Source organism: Pteronotus mesoamericanus, unplaced genomic scaffold (genome assembly GCF_021234165.1).
Source record: "Pteronotus mesoamericanus isolate MK-2021 breed Mesoamerican mustached bat unplaced genomic scaffold, CSHL_Meso_final contig_20, whole genome shotgun sequence".
NCBI classification, from domain to species: Eukaryota; Metazoa; Chordata; class Mammalia; order Chiroptera; family Mormoopidae; genus Pteronotus; species Pteronotus mesoamericanus.
In genome coordinates this window covers 4,731,255-4,749,965 of record NW_026555085.1, presented here as the reverse complement: position 1 = coordinate 4,749,965, position 18,711 = coordinate 4,731,255, and the positions used below count along the sequence as shown (strand labels likewise).

The 18,711-nt window shown below is 56.8% G+C and overlaps 1 protein-coding gene across 1 annotated transcript; it reads left to right on the top strand.

Moving 5' to 3' along the window:
- The first annotated feature begins 1,472 nt into the window (after nucleotides 1–1,472).
- On the top strand, nucleotides 1,473–18,462 carry SPDEF (SAM pointed domain containing ETS transcription factor). Its single transcript, XM_054568707.1, has 6 exons — nucleotides 1,473–1,566; nucleotides 11,453–11,917; nucleotides 14,056–14,253; nucleotides 15,625–15,672; nucleotides 15,805–15,951; nucleotides 18,184–18,462. The coding sequence occupies exons 2-6, from the start codon at nucleotides 11,482–11,484 to the stop codon at nucleotides 18,360–18,362; spliced, it is 1,008 nt and encodes a 335-aa protein (XP_054424682.1). The 5' UTR covers nucleotides 1,473–1,566; nucleotides 11,453–11,481; the 3' UTR covers nucleotides 18,363–18,462.
- The last annotated feature ends 249 nt before the right edge of the window (nucleotides 18,463–18,711 follow it).

Here is an 18,711-nt window from a genome sequence, read left to right as displayed (position 1 = left end):
AGGGGAGGGAACTAGTTCTGCAGGCCTTGGAATCTTCCTGAAGCTCTAGAATACTCATGCTGTGGGCAGTCACACAATTCCTTCTGAAATTAGAAAATAACAATAAACAGTATCTAAAATGCTCTCGTGTGACAGAATGGAGGTAGCGGGTGGTCAGTAGCCTTCCAAGCTGTTCCAGGGAAAAAGGAGCACAGACCTGCCCTCCAAAGACATCCCTCAACCCACCTGGCAGGATGAGGAGGAAGCTGCGAGCATGACCGCGTGGTCCTCCTTGGACTCATGGAGGCGGAGGAGCCTGGGTGGTGGGTGCCTGGGTGTGGGTGTGACGCAGACTCCTCTCCCTTCCTCCACCCTTCAGGGACTGTGGGAGAACAAGCTGCTACTGTCTGACCTGGGGCTGGGGCTGGGGCTGGGGCTGGGGCTGGGAAAACGAGCTACAAGTCCTTCCTGAGCATCACTGTGTGCCGGGCATGTGTCTATGGGGCACAGGGACTGCAGTTCCCGCACAGGGTACATGGGCCCATGAGCCTCAGGTCTCTTTACTCAGGGTTCTCTGAAGCTCCCGTCAACCCTGGACGGGGGAGCTAGATAGTACTGCCTCCAGGAAGCCCTCCCTGATTTCCGTTACCTCAGGGCTCCCACAGCCCTCCACTGTGGCTCTGAATTTCCACTGCTGCTTGCTTGTCTGTCCCCCAGCCTCGACTGACCCCCTTTAGTGCCCCACCCAGCTCCCTCTTGATATATACTTGTGCCTGGCACATAGCATAAGCTCAGTAACTATGCATCAAATAACGAATGGGAGTGAGTGAGTGAGTGAATGAGTGACTGAGTTCCCTGGCTGCCAGGGTATAGATTCCTCATTGAGGAGGGGAAGGCCCTCAAGGGTTAACCAAGAGCCCGCCTGTGATCTGAGGTAAGCAGGGAGCGTATTTGTTCAGGTAAATAAGGAAGGATTACTTATAATGGGAAATCAGGCCCAGCCAACTCTTCATCCCTGCGTGACTTCCTCCCAGCACATTCCTGCACTCCACCTGCGTCCACACTGCCCCGAAGACCCAGACCTGGTGCCCAGAGCCCACCGTGGCCCCCCTGTAAGCCCCTCTTGCCACAGTAACAACAGGTGGCCCTGGTCTGGGGGCTGCGGGATCCCTACAGGGCAGGCAGCCCTGAGACCTGAGAGACCGCCCTTCGAGTTTGGCCAGGCCCACCTGAGTGTCACCCCTGCCCCCAGCCTTGCTGGCCCGTGGTCCCACTGGCTCCCCAGATGCCTGGCTGAGACCCAGCAGTGGCCCAAGCTGCCCTACCTCCTCCTGGCTTCCAAGGTTGCCATTGCAGCAGGCAACTCCTTGGGCACCAGGCAGCTAACAGGTAAGTCCAGTGGGAGGTACTGAGTGCTCTGCCAGCTGTGGGGAGGTAGGCGACTGGGAGGGCTTAGAGGTGCACTTTGTAAGCTCAGAACGAATCTTCCAGGCACCACTGACCTTGCAACCTGGGTCCTCTACCCTCAGAAGCCCCTGCCTCTGCATGCTGCCAGATCTGCCTCCCTGGGCCGACCCCAGAGCCTGGGTGAGTCCCGTGGCCTGGCGAGGCCCGGCACGCTGTGTCTGTGATATTCCCATCTGGGCTTGCCATTGAGTCCACCTGCCCACCTGACAGTGGCGGCTCTGTAGATACAGACACTCGGCCCTGAGATCTGGCCACTCTGCTTGGCTAGCAAAGCACAGCAGCCTTTCTGCTGCCGCCAGCTCCGGCTGCTCGGCCAAGGGCAGGGTCTCTCTGGGGCCGGGCCACAAGCAGGCAGGGGCTTGCGGGATTCTGGAGGGAAGCTCAGCCAGGGTCCAGGTTGGAGCAGTGGAGACAGGCCCAGAGCCCAGGGGCCCTTCAGGGCAGCAGTGGGCACAGGAACCAGGTGTTTGGGGAGCTGTGGAGCAAACAGCTGGCTGCAAGGGTACACGGAGGAGCAGAAGGCCTGCGGGCCCCAGCCTGGGCACACTAGGAAAGAAACAAGTGTCCTTGAAGGTGCTTATTTCTAAGACTTGCCAGATGTCTTCCGGAGATAGGCAGGTAGATGGCAGAGACGACAGGGTGGAAAGCTGAAGGGCCTGGATGGCTGGGGGCTCCCCTGGGGCCTGACAAGGTACGTGCCTGTGTGTGCCCATGTGTGCCTGTGTGTGCACATGTGTATATGTGCGGTTGCGCATGCATGTGTGCATGCACATGTGTGCACATGTGTGAGCCTGTGCACACATGCACGTGTGCATGTGTGTATGTGTGTCCATCTGTGCACATTCGGGAGCGGGCAGGCCCACCAAGCTAGCCCCGGATTCCCTCACCTCGCCCTGCCAGCTGGGCCCACCCAGCAGTCCACACCCAAGCCATAAGCCTCAGGGCCTGTCCCCTCTATGGAGGTCATGGCCTTTCTTTTCCTCCTTGTCCAGAGCTGGGGCTTGGCCTCATTTCCTGCCCCCACCTCCCCAGTAAACAGCTTCACAGCACCCCCAATAAAGCAGCATCTCCCCAGCACCAGCTGCTCAGCTGAGTAACAAAGCAAACAGGCACCGAGCTGCCCAGCTCTGAGGTGGCAGGCAGGGATGGGCAGGAGATGCCCCATCAGGCAGGTAGACCCAGACCATGGCCAAGTCCAGCAGGGGGACAGTCCTGCCTGCCCCCTGACCGCCTGGGGGTGGGGCAGAGCCAGGGACTCCCCCACCTGGAGCCTCACCATGCTAAGTACACAGAAATTTGGGGAGAGGGTACATCCTCAGGGCTCCAGGGAGGTTGGGGAGTGGAAGAGGTGGTCTCTCATGGGATCGGGGACCACCTTCCCCTGTGAGAGCCCGTAACCATGATTGGATAAGCGATTCCTCCACTCTAGGTAAACAGGGGACCCAGAGCTGAAAACTCAGTCCCTACCGGACATGCTTATTGTGTTACCAATTATAACAGACTTTAGCAGATACGATGCCGCTGATTTTCACAAGGACCCTCTGAAGTAGATAGAGCTACTCTGTCAACCAAGCCTGAGGGAATAGGTGGCACCCAGTAGGTGCTCAATCAATGCTCAGAACTTGTCACCCGGGCAGCAAGTAGAAGAACGTAGGAGAACCCACTTTTTACCACTGAGGTCATCGCAGATATAAAATTAACAGTTCTCAAACAATTAGAGCATAGTTTTGTGCTAAACGACTTGGTGCAGCTTGAGTGTAACCTGGGAGGTCAGTTCGGGCCGACCGGGGGACAAAGGCCCTCTGGGTGGACGGAGAGAAGGAATGGGTTAAGTAAGGTCCATGGTGTGTGACTTTGGGCCAGTCACTTTTCCTCCCTGAACTTGCCTTTTCCTCCCTGACTTGCCTTTGTGATGAGAAAGTGGGACAGGTGGCTTCGTCTGTTAAAGGAGGCTTTGTGGAGGGGACAAGCTGGAGCTGGGATTTGAAGGCTGTGCAGGAGTTGGTGGAGGCAGGCTGGCTGGCTAGATCTGCCAGCTTTGCAAGACTCGTGTACCTTCCCAGGCTTGCCTCCCAGGCTGAGGTCGGGGGGAGCCGGCGGCTCTGGTTCTGGCTCTGGCTCTGGCTCCTCCTAGAGGTCAGGGAGGGGTAGCTGAAGGCGACAGCGGCCTTGGCCTGGGCCAGAGGGCAAGATGACCTCAGGGCAAGATGACCTCAGGGCAAGGCCCAGGCTTCCCTCACCGCCATCCTCAACTCTCCCTCAGACTCCGCCCTGTAGCCCTGCCCCTCCACCCAGGTTACTGCTTGGCTCTTTTGTTTTCCTCATTCTGCACCTTGTTACCTTTCCTTTCCCTATTCTCCAGCCCCATCCCCTCACCTGCTCCCAGGTGGCACCTTCATGTATGCCCAGCCCATTGTAATTCACAAGGGATTTTAATCCATCTTCTCCCTAATCTTTACAACCCCCTTTAAGACGTGGTCTTCACAGTGCATTTAACAGATGGGACAACTGAGTCTCAAAGGAAGCTGAGTCACTTGCCCTAGTCCCAGAGCTAAGGAGTTGGGCCTCAAACCTGGGACCATCTGGGACCATCCCCCCAACCTGTCCCATTCCATGCCCCACCCTGCGCCCCCAGCCAAACAAGTGGTGTGTCAGGTGGAACAACTCTTCCCAAAGCAAACTTTGCACAAGCTGAGTTGCCCTGGGCTCTTCCTGACATTTAATGCCTGGCTCCTTCCCATGCCTCGTTTGCATGTTCCCAGCCCAGGAGGTGTCCCTGCCAGATTCTCCTCTCCCCACTCTCAGCGGTGGAGTGGGGCCTCCAGACGAGGGGACAATCAGTGTCCTTTTCCCTCCAACCACTCCTCCCAGCTGGAATCTGGTGTGACCCTGCTGGTGGCCGGAAGGACCGGCGACCACCCAGGACTGTAGAAAGGCCACCACCAGAATGGAGGAGCCCTTCCTTCTCCCTCCAGCCCTGGGATGCAGAGGACAGAGGTCTGAGGGTAGCTGCCTGGGGTCCCAATAAACCGTTGATAATCCACACACCCCCGTGTAAACCTTTTTTGGAAGAAATTTCTCTTCTTAGTCTCTTAAGACAGTTCATTCTGGACTTTTTATCCTTTTCTGAATGTTGTAGTACCTTTACTTTGTCCTAAAACCCCCTTTCCGAGCCCCGAGGTGTGCTCCCTGGCCCTCAGACTGGGGCTCAGAACACAGTTCCCCCCTCAGCCCTGTCAGCATTGCACGCATTCACCCAGAGTCCGTGGGGCACCCTCCCTCTCCAGCGCTGTGCTGGGCCCGGAGGAGGCTACAGAGACCGTGAGAATAGAGATGAGGGGAACCTCCTGGGAGACTGGCATGTGTGCTCACATCACTGTTCTGCCTTGTCGTGCCAAACCCCGGCGGCACGCTGTCTTTATGAGTCCCCATTTGACTGCCTGGGGCCCAGAGGATCGGTTAAGGTGCGACAGGCAGAAGCAGGTGAAACCCTGTGCTCACACAGCAGGGGCCTGGCTGCCCAGCGGAGGCAGGAATGTGGGGACCAGATGCCCATGAAACTTCACAGCCCTGCCTGGTAGCAAGTGTTGGGGGTATAGATGAGGCGCTAGTGGAGTAGGGAAGAGAAGGGGCTGCAGAAGAGGGTTTGTGGAGATGACAACGGAGAGAGCAGGCCCGGCCCCGTCAGCCATTGCGTGGTGATCAAAGGTAGGACATGCCAATGGCCGCGCATGGCGGCCCAGGTGAGGCAAAGGAACTTGGCTGAGTGCTGAAACATGAAATATATTCACACACAGTATGTGCTCAACCAGAGCTGAATGAAGTGATTTGCTGTTTCTGGAAACAGAGAGTCTGGCAGGATTTGTACTTGACGTGACGGGAAGTCAGGGTTCTGGCCTGACATGAGCCTCGCTTGGTCCCTGGCCCAGGCTTGTCTCGGCTGGGGGTCTGGTCCAGCTAGAGGAGCTGGGGAAGAGATGCTGCTGGGCTGGGCGCCGGGCCTGGCGGGCAGTGTGTGAGGGGAGGCGCAGCAGGGTGGGTGGCCCTCCTTGCTCAGAAGGGTGGGCCAAGTCTTCCAGGGGCTCTGGATACCAACTCCAGAGGATGTGTGCAGGGGGGAGACACGGCCGCCCAAACAGAGGGTGGCTCTCAGTCTTGAGTTCCAATCCCTACTTAGTCCCCAGGGCCAGGCACGCATAGCAGTCACAGCAGCCTCGTCTGTCCGGCAGGAATAATACTGGGGAGAGCTGGGAAGGCCCCGTGAAGGGTTTATTTAGTTGGCCTTCACCTGGACCCAAAGGGGTTGGAAGTGCTGTCATTGAGGCAGTAGAAGTGAATGGGACACAGAGCTGATCTAACTGCGCTACAGGCTCCTGGCTGCCCATGGGAACTGTGGGAACAGCGGTAGAGACCCGATATCCTCGGTGTTTCCCTGACCCTTTTGCTTCCTGTGCCCCATCCTCTTGCTACGTGGCCCTGCTTCCCAACTCCCTACCTACCCTCTGGTTCCTCCATGGCCTCACCCGATCCCCCAAGTGTCCCCCACATCCCAGCTCTCGGACCCCCTTGCTGGCTCTTCAAGTTGAACCTTCCAGAGAACAGGGCTCCTGGGGAGGTTAGGTCAGTGTCCTGGATGATTCCAGAATCTGAGATGGGGGGATAGCCACAGGGTCTAGAAGAAACCCACCTCCTCTAGTCTTAAGTTGAGCCCAAGACAGGCAAGTGCTCCCAGGACCCCATCTCCCTTCTCTTGCCCACAGGGACCCCGGTGGCAGCAGGTGTTTCGGGATGGCCAGAGCTGGTGCTTGAGAGAGGGCCAGAGCTGCCTGGAGGCGGTCATCGGGGACCTCTTCCTGGGTAGGAGGGTGGTCTGTGCACTGGGCAGAGGCCAGCACTCTGGATCATGAAGAGTGCTGAGTGAGGAGGAGGCTGGGCGCTTTTCTTGAGTCCAGGTAGTCTGAAGGGCAGTTTCAAAGGGCAAGGGAGCTGGGGTTGCATGGAAGGGCCAGCGCTGTCCAAGAAGAAGTGAGGGGGCACTTCTTCTCGGACAGGGCAGGAAGGTGAGCAGGAAATGTCTAGAGGAGGGAGGAGTCTGAGCTCAGGGCTGGGAAGGCTCAATTGGTCATCGGCACTGGCCCCAGACTTCTGTGACCTGGCCAGGCTCGGCTTCTCTCCAAGGTGCTGACCAGCAGGCTGAGGGGAGGCCCATGTGGCCCCTGCTCACTCTGCATGGGTCCCAGCCAGGTTCTAGTCACTCCCCAGCAGCCCCTGGACTCTGACCCATTAGAGGAGGCACTTTGGGTGGAGAGAGCACGGGGCTGACAGCCAGGGCAGCGGGCTCCAGTGGGAAAGCCTGAGGGGTCTGTTTCTGTGGACGCGAGGCTGATGCAGGGCTGAGTGGTGGCTCTGTGACCCCCTGCCCCACCCACTGTCCCTCAGTGCTCTTCTCACTGGGGTCTGCAGCCAGGGTCCTGGGCTCTGGGCAGACCGAGTTTGGGCCTCAGGGTTGAAGTGGGGACTTGGGTACATTAACCCTACCTACAATCCCCAGGGGTAAAGATCTGGGAGCCTGGGCTGAGCAGAATGTGGGAGACAGGCTCCAAACCGTGACAGCTCAGTCGTTTCAGAAGCTATCAGGGGATCTTTTTCGGATGCCAGGTCGGGGTGGGAGTGAGAACCCTGGAGGCAGGGGAGTTGCAGGAGCACATTCCTGTCCCCAAGGGTGAGAGAGGCCCAGGCAGTGGCAGGGAACAGCTACTATAAATCTGTGACTTTGGGTCCCCCTGCCTTCTTTCCTTGATCTGTCTTCCTGGGGAGTAGGAGGTGCTAAGACAAGGAGCCAGAAGTGGCTAATCCCTCTGGCCATTGCCCCAGGGTCTGGCCTTGTCTCTGAGCTTTGGCTTCCACCAGCTGTTACCCGAAGTTTCTTTGTCTGGAGTCAGAGCCAAAGCTTGTGGGGCAGGAGGAGCCAGGACACCTTGAACCTTAATCCAGACATGTGTCTTAATCCAGAAAAGATCAGCTCGAGGTTGGGAAGCTGGAGGCATCACTCAGGAGACGGGCAGCCCCTTGCTGTTCGAGGGACCTGGGCCTGGCAAACACCGGGCTTGTCCCAGGACCCCAGGCCTATGGAGCAGTGGTCTGAGAGTCATCAGGCCTCTAGCCTGGTCCCAACTCTGCTGTGTGACTATGAGCTTGTCCCTACCACTCTCTGAGCATCATTTTTCTCAGTAAACATGTGTCCCCATGGGCAAACAGTCCCCTGCGAATGTAATTAGGGCTGAATTGCGTGGCATAGATGGGGAGAGCTGGGAAATCAAACAAAGGAGCTGTTGGGAAGGGCTTCCTGGGAGAAGAGGGCTTTGGGCTTAACTGTGATGAGAAGAGAGTGGCATCTCGGTCAGGGGGACAACACAAGACAAATAACCATGTTCTGCCTACAACACAGGGGACAGGGAGAAATGTTGTTATCATTAGAACCTGGATATGTCTATTGATCCCTGGTTCTGATCCAGACCCTGTCACTAACCAGCAAATGAATCCCTTCCGCACTCTGGGCTTTGTTGTTTCTTTCTATAATATAATCACACAACATATGGTTCCGTCTGGCTCTGAGCACCTGGGCTGGGTAGGAGGTGGGCTCAGGGGCGGGCTCAGAGGTGCCTGCCAGCCGTTGGGATCAGGCAGGACAGGCAATGGGGAGCTATGGGAGGTTTTTGAGCACAGGGCTGCTTGATGAAAGGGTGGTGGAGAGAAATGTGCTTGACAGTGGGGTGGAATGAGAACTCAGGAGATGGGAATAGATTTCGGAGGATCAAGTTGTCCCATGAGGAGGTGGGCAGGACCCTGGGAAGACGGAACTGGCCAGAGCAGAGGGCTCAGAGGGGCGGCGGTACACGCGCAGAGCTCACACACGGCCAGCTGGGGCCCCGGGCATGCTGCACGGCCTCTCTGGGTCTCGCTGTCCACATCTATAAAATGAGGCCCTCGCGTCCATGTCCCCCAGGCTGCGAGTAGTAAAAGGGGGAAGGTGTGCAAACATCGTGGGCATAAGAGGTGCTCACTGCAGTTCTCTCTTCCCACCGTGTCTGGCCCCGGAGCCTGGAGGAGAGGCCAGAACTGCGGACTAGGCACACCAGCTCCTGGCTCCCTGATGGGTAAACCAAGGTGCCCCCAGACCTGGGTGCAGGGCTCAGACGTTCTTTACCACCGCTCACCTGCGAATGACCGGGTCTTTCTTCCGGCCGCACAGTTAATTTTGAACACACTTAGACTGTGTATGTCTCTTGCTTTCAAAGTTTCTTAACAGTGAGCATTTTTCTCCAGAAAAGTGTTGGAGTTGGGACAAAGCCTTGTTTGAAAGCAGGTTCCTAGGCATTTAGGAGCAACGTGACGGGGAGCTAGAGTGTAGGGTGTGGAGGAGGAGGCAGGAATTCCCTGCTGGTGAAGGAAGCCTGGGGCAGGGGTCAGAAGACCTGGATCCAAGTCATTTAGCTGCACTTTAACTTCCCCATCCACACATGGGCCTGAGAATAAGTCCCATGGTGTCTCTCTCCCAGGGAGGGGAAGAATGAGGGAGCTATGCAGTTCGGTTGACAAACGTGTCAGGAATGTGTCATCACATCCCCGCCTGGCAAACACTGCCACCTGCCCTGCCCATTCATCCTCACTGACCCCTCATGCCACTGGGCCCTGAAACATAGTAGCTCCCTTCCATCCTACCTGCAGCTGAGGCCAAGCAAACAGGAGGGCCACGAGGGAGGCAAATGCTCCTGCTTCTTGGAAAAGCTTTCGTCTCCCTGGCATATGGCCTAGGGTGTTGGCAGTAACTGTCCTAACGTGGCAGACATGGCAGTTCTGGGGATGTGGATGGGGCGGGAGAGGTGGGAGGGGTGGGAGGCTGAGAGGGGCTCTCTAGAGGTGGGGTCACCTAGGGATAGGGTGTGGACATAGGCCGGGTGGGGGACCCAGGGGCAGAGCGGGCTGTTGGTGCTCCCTGGGTAAATAATGTAGGCCCACGGCACACACGTGTGTTTGCACAGAAGGACTTGAAATGATTCCAGGCCTGCCCTCTGTCCCCCGCAACCCCGCCCCCCTTTGTCCCTGCCTCCCCATCCCACCCCACCCCGACCTTTCCTTCCTTGTCACCTAAAGGAACCCTTGAAAGAGAGAGTCGAAGTCAAAGGGAACACCCTTCTCCCTTGCTGGCATTCTCCCTGCCAGGGTAAACTGCGGCGCTGCCAAGTGAAGTTGGGAAGGTGGGCAGTGCACAAGATGGGGGACAAGAGGGAGCTGTCGTCCCCTGGGCTCCATTCACCAAGCTCTGCTCTCCAGAGATAAAAGGCGTCATTTCCTGTGTTGAACAAAGTTGTGGAATGTGCTAGCTGCAGCCCAGGAAAAGTCAGAGGTGTTTTCCAAGTTGGGTTCTTTTCCTGTCACACAGGTAGGGCAGGGCAATCGCTGGGGAAACTGGAGCTGGCCCAGAGGGCCCCCTCACGGGCCCGGGGGCACGGTGAAGTCCGCCATCAGGGAACCTACCAGTCCTTTGATTAGAACTTCCCCCTGTTACTGACCGGCATTTAAAGATGCCTTTAAAGCAGTGAGTCTGAGTCTCCAGCGTGGACACGAGTCAGGATCACCCGCAGCGCCTACTGACCGGCACTGCTGGGCCTCCCCGCCAGCCTCGCCCCCGACTTCTGATCCAGGGCTCTAAGGTGGGCCTGAGAATTCGCATTCCTAGCCAGCTTCCAGCCGTGCTGATGTTGCTGGCCCAGTACCACATTCTGAGAACCTCTGCTTTCAATATAGATACCCCTGAGAAGGGACACATTAGCTTGCCCTGAACGTCCATGCTCCTTGTCTCCCTTCTGAATGGCTCCTTGTATTATTGGGGACATGTATTTGTTGGTAATCTTCCACCTCTGCTCTGATTCATTCTTGAGTCTCGAGCCTGCACCTAATCGGAATATCCCAGAAACCCCACTGTTTGGTGTGTGCCCCTCTCTCCGCTGCCCTGGTCACCCAAACAGCGTACTCTAGTAGGGGCAGGGGCAGGGAAAAGGACCTGGGCACAGCAGAGCCGGGTGACCAATGGGGAGGGAAGCCTCTAGTTGCCACCCCTGCGGGGCTCTGGGGCCTCAGAGAGGAGTGGGTGTTGGAGTCGCTGAGGGCCTCTGTTGTTCTGGTGCCTGGGCCTTCTCACCAACCCCTGCTGCCCTGGGAAAGGGGGCCTGTAGGTCAGCACATGAACAGCACCTCCAGGCCCCATGGGAGTGGAGAGAGCCCCATGGGCAGCCACTTTCAGGGGAGGTCGGCGTAGGATAGGTACCAGCTGTGAGTGGGAGCCGCGCCAAGCACATCTACACTTTGTTGCTTATCGTCCACTTCATTAGCCTTATGCTGGTGGGGGGGCCACCTGCCCAGCTTATGAGGTGCTTTACCCCCCTCCACAGCCCTCACTTGCACCTCTCTTCTTTCACCTGGCTCATCAAAGTGATGGGGACTCTCTCCCTTCCCTACTTCCTTCAAGGACAGAATAAATGAAAACAAGCTTTGCTACAGCAGGAAAGATTTAGGTTAGCTCTCAGAAGGAATTTCCTGTGCAGGACAGTAGACTGGGATCTGGGTATGGGCGGGCTTAGGAACAGGACTAGATATTAAAGGCTCCTTTTCTAGGCCTCAGTTTGCCCATCTGTCAAATGGGACTAATCATGCCTTCTGTTGTGAGGACTGATGGAGGTCCAGAAACTCAGAAAGTTGTTTTAAGCACATTTCACATGCAAAGATTTGCTGAGCCAGCCAAATGGCTCCCTTGACAATCCTACCCCAACTCCCACCTCCATGTCTTTCCTGGCCCTGTTCTCGCTGCCCAGTGACCCGGAATCTCCAGCTCTCTCCCAGGCCCAGCCACTGCCCATGGGGCCCCTCACCCCTGAAACCAGCTTAGCGACCCCCACGGGGACGGGGAAGCAGCCAGACCTGACTCCTTCCTCTCTTATTTCTGTAGACGCGGCTGCTGGCCTGAGCAGCAGCGGCATGGGCAGCACCAGCCCCAGCCTGAGCAGCCTGCCCGCCAGCCGCCTCCTGCTCTCCCCCAACACTGTGTTTCGGACAGGCCCAGAGAAGGTGACAGCCGGCGTGGTTAGGGCTGAGAGACAGGACTGGAGCCCCAGCCCACCTGCCACCCCCGAACAGGGTCTGTCCGCCTTCTACCTCTCCTACTTGGACATGCTGTACCCCGAGGACAGCAACTGGGCCGCCAAGGGCCCCGGAGTCAGCACTCAGGACAAGCCACCTGAGGAGCCCGAGCAGTGCCCGGTCATTGACAGCCAAGCCCCTGGGAGCAGCCTGGACTTGGTTCCAGGGGGGCTGACCCTGGAGGAGCACTCACTGGAGCAGGTGCAGTCCATGGTGGTGGGCGAGGTGCTCAAAGACATTGAGACAGCCTGCAAGCTGCTCAACATCACGGCAGGTGAGTCCCTCTGCACATGCACCTTGGCAAGGTGGGGACAGACTGGGCTGAGGTTGCTGAGGGTCAGGGACACGGCCTGCTGCACTCTGGCCGCCCCTGCCCAGCCTCAGGCAGCCCCAGGAATACTGGTGCTTCTACACACACAGGCAGCCCGTTGCACAAAGCGGTGAACGGAGGCTGGGAGGTTCTGACTCTCTGTGTGCCCCTCCTGCACCAGCCCAGAGCCCCTGCTGGATGAAGCGAATTCGAGCTTGGCACCAGTTGGCCACCGCCTCCTCTCAGACTCATCTCCACTCTCCCCTCCGCTACACCTGCTTCCTTGCTGCTCGTACAACACACACTTCAGGACCTTTGCATCTGCTTGTGGTCCCTCAACCTTGCTCACTTTTCCCCCAAATGTCTCCTTGGCCCACCCTTACCTGCTTCATGTCTTGACTCCGATGGTCCCAACCTAACGGGCCTTGCCTGACCCCTCTGTTGAAATTGCTGCTCACACCCCACCTCTGTCCCTCCCGTCTGCTTTATTTCTCTCGCAGCAGCACATACAATCTAATATGCCGCATATTGTATTTATTTATCTTGTTCATTTTCTGTCTTCCCCCGCTGGAATGTATACACCCAGAGGACACGATTTTCATTTTTTTTGTTCACTGTTACGTCCCTAGTCCTAAGATGGCACCTTATACTCAGTAAACAGTAACTTAATATGCCAGGCCCTGTTCTAGCACTGGGGAATTGAGTGATGAACACAATACAAAACTTCCCCATTTATGAAGGTGACGCTAGAGTGAGGGAAACAGATCGTAAGTAAAGTGAAGGGACATCAGGAGGCTGGGCGTGAATGTGTCTGCCAGAGCTTGAAAGACGTGGTTATGGCCTGATGCTGTGGGCCAAAGGGCTGCTGGGTCTCCAGCCCTGTCCCTCCACCATCTCTGCAGCTCTGGGCAGCCCTGACCCGTCTCCTTGGTCCCTGGTCCCGGGCACGTGAACATGGTCCTCGCATGAACATGGTCCTCGGCACATGAACATATCACTCAGCGCTGCTCTCACAGAGGGTCTTCAGGCATCCTCAGGCCCGGCCCCTCCTCCTATCAAACATCTTGACCACGCCCCTGACCCCCGCTGGTGCTGCCTTAAGGGAGCTCCTGCCAACGCCCCAGCCCTCCAGTTGCCCAAAGCCCAGGCAGGCCCCTACCCCCAGGGAGGTCTCCCACGGTGCCTTCACTCCCTCACTGGGCGGGGGAGGGAGTGGCCTGTCCTTGAACAATGGGGACAGAAACAAATCGCTTTGACCCTGGAGAGGAAAATGGGTTTATTAAGTGGAGGCAGCCCAGTCTTCAGGTCACCCAGCTAGGGAACCAGTTTAGACCAGTGTTCACTTGAAACCCCATTGTGACTGTGCCCCCCAGCCTGGCCTCCACCCATGAGCTCTGCCAGGCTCACCCCAGAGCAGCTCCCCAGGGAGACATCTAGCCAGCAACTCCCCTCCAGCCTCTGAGGCCTGCGGTAGCCCCTGACGACCCTGAGACCTGCCGTTCATTTATTTATTCATTCAACGCATGTGCAGTGAGCAGCTACCCTTCACCCAGCCCCTAGTTAGGTGTTGAGGAGATGGAACTCTCTGTGCCTCAGTTTTCTCATCTGTGAAATACAGGACAGTGCGGAGGGATGGGGGTTTGGGTTATAGGGTTAATTCTTGGTTGGATTTTTCTCTGGTTCCTTGAGGGGCTTTGGGAAGGCAAGGGGCAGCTGGAAGAGAAGTTCATGTGTTTCTGGTTTAATGTCACTGTCCCCTCCAGGCTGTAGTTACCCAAAAGGTTCTTTGGAGGGGCTAGAAGTATGTGGGAGAACCCAAAGTCTGGGTGAAGTAGGAAGTACAGAGGTCCCAGGCTATCCTGCCCTGAGCCACGTTTGTTTATAAGGCCCTGGCTCCTCCCTCTCACCCCAGTCTCTTCTTGGGTACCCCCTCCTCAGGGCCCCTCAAGAGGGCCTGTCCTGTCCTGTCCCCACCCAGGAGTTCATAATCCTGGGCCACAAGTTCCCAGTTCCCACAGGGGTGCCGGCCGAGCACAGTGGGCCACCTTCTGGGTAATGCCCTCAAGCAGCCCCCTGGAGCTGAGGGAGTGTCTCTTGCCCAGACCCCATGGACTGGAGTCCTGGCAACGTGCAGAAGTGGCTCTTGTGGACGGAGCACCAGTACCGGCTGCCCCCCGTGGGCAAGGCCTTCCAGGAGCTGGGGGGCAAGGAGCTGTGTGCCATGTCGGAGGAGCAGTTTCGCCAGCGCTCACCCCTGGGCGGGGACGTGCTGCACGCCCACCTGGACATCTGGAAATCAGGTGGGACATGGCGTGGGCAGGAGCAGCCCCTTCTAAACTCCAAGCCAGGGACACCGAGGAGAGCTCAGGCCAAGATGTCCACTGGGAGGTTACTCTCCGCTGGCCTCTGCTCTGGATCCAGCCCCTAGTGCAGCTGCCTCCCTGGAGCCTGGGTGATCACCAGCCCCGGCCAAGCCCATGGAACTCGGGACAGAGCACAGGGGAAGTTAGAAGGCAGAAGTTAGATTGTGAGGACATGGGAGGTCACAGCTGATGGGACCGTGCACATGATAAAGTCCTTCTTTGTCCCTTTAAAATTTCATTCATTTGCTTCCAGCTGTTTTTCGCTGGAGAAGTAATGGGATAATAAATGTGTACACTTTTTTTAAAAAACTCAGTGAAAAATAGTGTATCATAAAAAGTAATTCTCCCCCTCACTCCTGGCCCCCCGCTTTCCAATCCCCTTCTCTGGAGGCAACCACTGTTACCAGTTTCTTGGGAAGTCTGTGCATATGCAAGCAAATATATATGTGTGGTTTTTAATCCTTTAAAAAAAAACAACACGAATAGTATCAGAGGATACATTGTTCTGTACTTAACGGTGCCCTGGATCTTGTTCTCCATCAGGACCCCGTTGCTTCCCTATTCTTTTTAAAGGCTGTATGCCAACTCCCTCTCCATCTCACTGGGCGCCCACTGTGGGCCCTGCACAGACCAATGTGCTTTGGAGGAAGTGCCTGCTCAGTGCGCCAAGGCCCCTGACCTTAGGGGCCCCGGTGAACAAAGGGACAGGACCTTCTCATATGACCCAGTCAGAGACCAGTGCCCTGCCCCACTCAGGCTCCTTGCCAGTAGCTGCCAAGGGCAGCGGTCAGTATCAGGCTGAGTGCCGGGTGGTGGTGTGGCTGGAAACTGGCTGCCTTCACACACACCCCCTGCCACCCCCACCACTGCTTGGCTGGGATGGGGAAACAGGGAGAGGGCTGGGCAGAGAGCAGGAGGGTTGGAAGTACTGGGTGAACTTGGCAGCTGGCGGATAGTGGGTGTATATTATACGGGACACTGAACGAGGCGCTGTGCAGGCTTCATCACTGAGGATCCTTACAAGATCTGTGCGGAAGTGTCCTGACCCCATTTCATAGGTGAGCAAGGCTCCACTTCGGCTCTGCTGTCTGAACAACAAGGGGCTGCATCCAGGCCTATTAAGGCCCCTCCCAGCTCTGACATTCCAAATTTCCTTCACGGAAGTAGCTGGAGACTGGCCGGAGGGAGGGGAGCCACTGGAAAATCTGGACCATAGTGGGGCCTCTGTGGCCCCACAGTCCCACCAAAATGTCCTCCATCCCCTTGGGGTCTCTCCTGGGTCCCCAACCTCCTTTCCTTGTCCTGCAGCGGCCTGGATGAAAGAGAGGACTTCCCCTGGGACAGTTCACTTCTGCGGTGAGCAGGGCAGGGCAGGGCAGTGAGGGGGCCGGGCCCTGAGGTCTGAGGTCTGAGGTCGAGGGGTGGCTGCCACGGAAACAGGGGGTGGCTGCAGTTCCCCCCTCACCGCCACCCTCCCTGGCTGCCCAGCCTCGACCAGCGAGGAGAGCTGGACGGACAGCGAAGTGGACTCATCCTGCTCCGGGCAGCCCATCCACCTGTGGCAGTTCCTCAAGGAGCTGCTGCTCAAGCCCCACAGCTACGGCCGCTTCATCCGGTGGCTCAACAAGGAGAAGGGTGAGCTGGGCGTCTGGTGGGGGCACTGTGAGGCTTTGGGCCCTGACAAGGTACAAGGGGGTGCTAGGGGCAGTGAGGACTGCCCAGGTTCCTAACAGGCACTAGGCCCAGGGAGGGGTGGGGGCTGGGCAGGGGGATGGAGCTGGCCCTCACCTTTGCCCTGAATGACAGACATGCTGCTGTCACTGGACCCACTCTGGGTCTCTATGCAATTTGTGTCCATGTCTGCCTGTCTGCCTGCCTGTCTGCAGGCCAGGCTCTGCCTGTTCAGGATCCACAGCGCCACACAACGCCTGGAACGTAGTATGCGCTTGAAATTCTGCTGAGAATGGGACACAGTCTTTGTCCTGAAAACATCATAGCTTCACCCTGGCTGGTGTGGCTCAGTGGGTTGAGCCCTGGCTTGTGAACTGAAGGGTCACCAGTTTGATTCCTGGTCAGGGCACATGCCTGGGTTGCAGGCCAGGTCCCCAGTTGAGGGTGTTTCTCTCGCATGTCATGACGTTTCTCTCTGTCTCCCTCCCTTCCCCTCTCTCTAAAAAATAAATAAAATCTTTTAAAAAGAAAAAAAAATAGCTTCACAGGGATACTGATGGTAGCCAATGAGAAATACAATGTGAACCACATATGTAATACTAGGTTTCTAAGCAGCCACAGTAAAAAAATTTTTAAAGGGTGAAATCAACTGTATTAATAATTTTATTTAACTCTATCATAACTTATTATAATTTTGACATATAACAAATATAAAATGTACTAATTAGATATTTTACTAAGTATTTGAGATCTGATGTGCATTTTACACTTATGGTGCACCTCAGTTCAGACTTGCCACATTTCAAGTGCTCAAGAGCTACCTGTGGCTAGTGGCTACCTCACTGGACACTGCAGGGCTCCATGGTGTGTGTGTGTGTGTGTGTGTGTGTGTGTGTGTGTGTGTGTGGCAAAGGCTCAGAGCCAAGAAACCTGGGTTCTAAGCCCCATCTCGTTATTAGTAGCTATGGGTGCCTGGACCTGAGTCTTCAGATTCAATCACCCAACAGACCTCACTGAGCAAATCTTTTCATCCCTTGCTCAGAGGACATTTACAAAGAATTACAGTGTCCTGAGGGTTCGGGGGGGGGATTCAGCTATACTCGGTCCTCAAGGGACCTACAGTCTTGTAGGGGAACTAGAAGTAAAATGAGCTGGTGTGCAGAGCATGTCAGGGCTGCAACAGGACCGTGGGGGCTGCCGTGCCCAGGTCAAGGAGGACTTCACGGAGGAGGTGACTCTGGGGCTGAGTGTGGAGGATGAGAGGGGACCAGAAGGGGTAGAAGAGAAGTTCCTGCACAAGGTGTGATGACTCTATGTGTAAATTTAAGACTGAGAGTGAAGTAGCTGTTCCACTGGTCCTCTGGTGCTCTGGGGAGAAGGTCCCATGGTAGAGTTTTAGGGAAGGAGGTCAGGGAGAGTGAGGATGTCTGGGGACGCTGCCCAAAGGCAGTGTGCTGACCTGGGCCTTGCCAGGAGGGTTTAAGAATGAGAACTGGGGGTATTAACAATGCAATGGTTCTTCCCAAGGGGCACTTCCTTTAGACTCCACTCTAAGCACTTTCTGTAACCACTCAACCCCCACTTAGACAGGAAAAAGGGGCCTCGGACAGCTTCTAAAGGTAGAAAATGGCAGGGCCAGGAATCAAACCTAGGTTGGCCCAGCTCCAAATCCACTCTTTCCCCCACCTCCCCTGAATTAAATCTGCCAGCAAGGGCTATGTGAGCTGAGGTGTCTGAAAATGGCAAAGAGGTCTTTCAGGCTTGGGAACTCCAAGGTGGTAGGGGTGGGGTGAGGGGACGGCTTGCCAAGTGAGCTGTGGGCATAGTCAGGCCCCGCTCAGCTTCTCTGTAAAGTGTGCAAACCCCACAGTAGGAGCAGTGGCTGGTGAGGGCTAGGCCTTCAGGGCCCCGAATAATCCACTAAGTTATCCAGGGTCACCTGCACCCAGCAGGTTCAAGCCTCCATAGTATTATTTACCACTTACTGGGCCCTGTGGCATGCTCCTTGCACACATTTCTTTAGCCCTCACTACAACCTTGGGAGTAGGTATTGTGGCCCCCACAGCCTGGCGCAGCCCCTGAGGACACTGGCTGGCTTGGCTTTCCAAGAAACTGACTTGTTGGTCTCGGTCTTTCTCCCTCTGACTGTTGCCCACCTGCACTGCTGGCTGTCTCTGGGCCCTCCTGCTCCCCCAGGCATCTTCAAAATTGAGGACTCCGCCCAGGTGGCCCGGCTGTGGGGCATCCGAAAGAACCGCCCCGCCATGAACTACGACAAGCTGAGCCGCTCCATCCGCCAGTATTACAAGAAGGGCATCATCCGGAAGCCGGACATCTCCCAGCGCCTCGTCTACCAGTTCGTGCACCCCATCTGAGGGCCAAGGGCCAGGCCCGGGCCTGAAGCTCACCCTCCCTGGACCTCCCTCCTGTCTGCCCTTGTCTGGGCCAGACCCCAAGCTGGGGGCGAGGGAGTGTGCTGGCGTTCGGAGTCCAAGGTCAGGGAGGGGATGGCTCCCAGGCGTGTAAGTGAGCTCCCTGGGGCCCAAGGGACCCTGGGTGGGGAGCTTCCTCCGCAGGCCTGACTGTCCACGTGCCCAGCCCACTGCAGGATGGAGGGAGCTGGGGCTGTCCTCCGTATGCACACTCCCCAGGGAAGTATGCACACTGCCCTCCGCTCCAGCCTCTGGTCTCAGCATTTCTAGAGCAGAGCTAGCAGAATGGCGA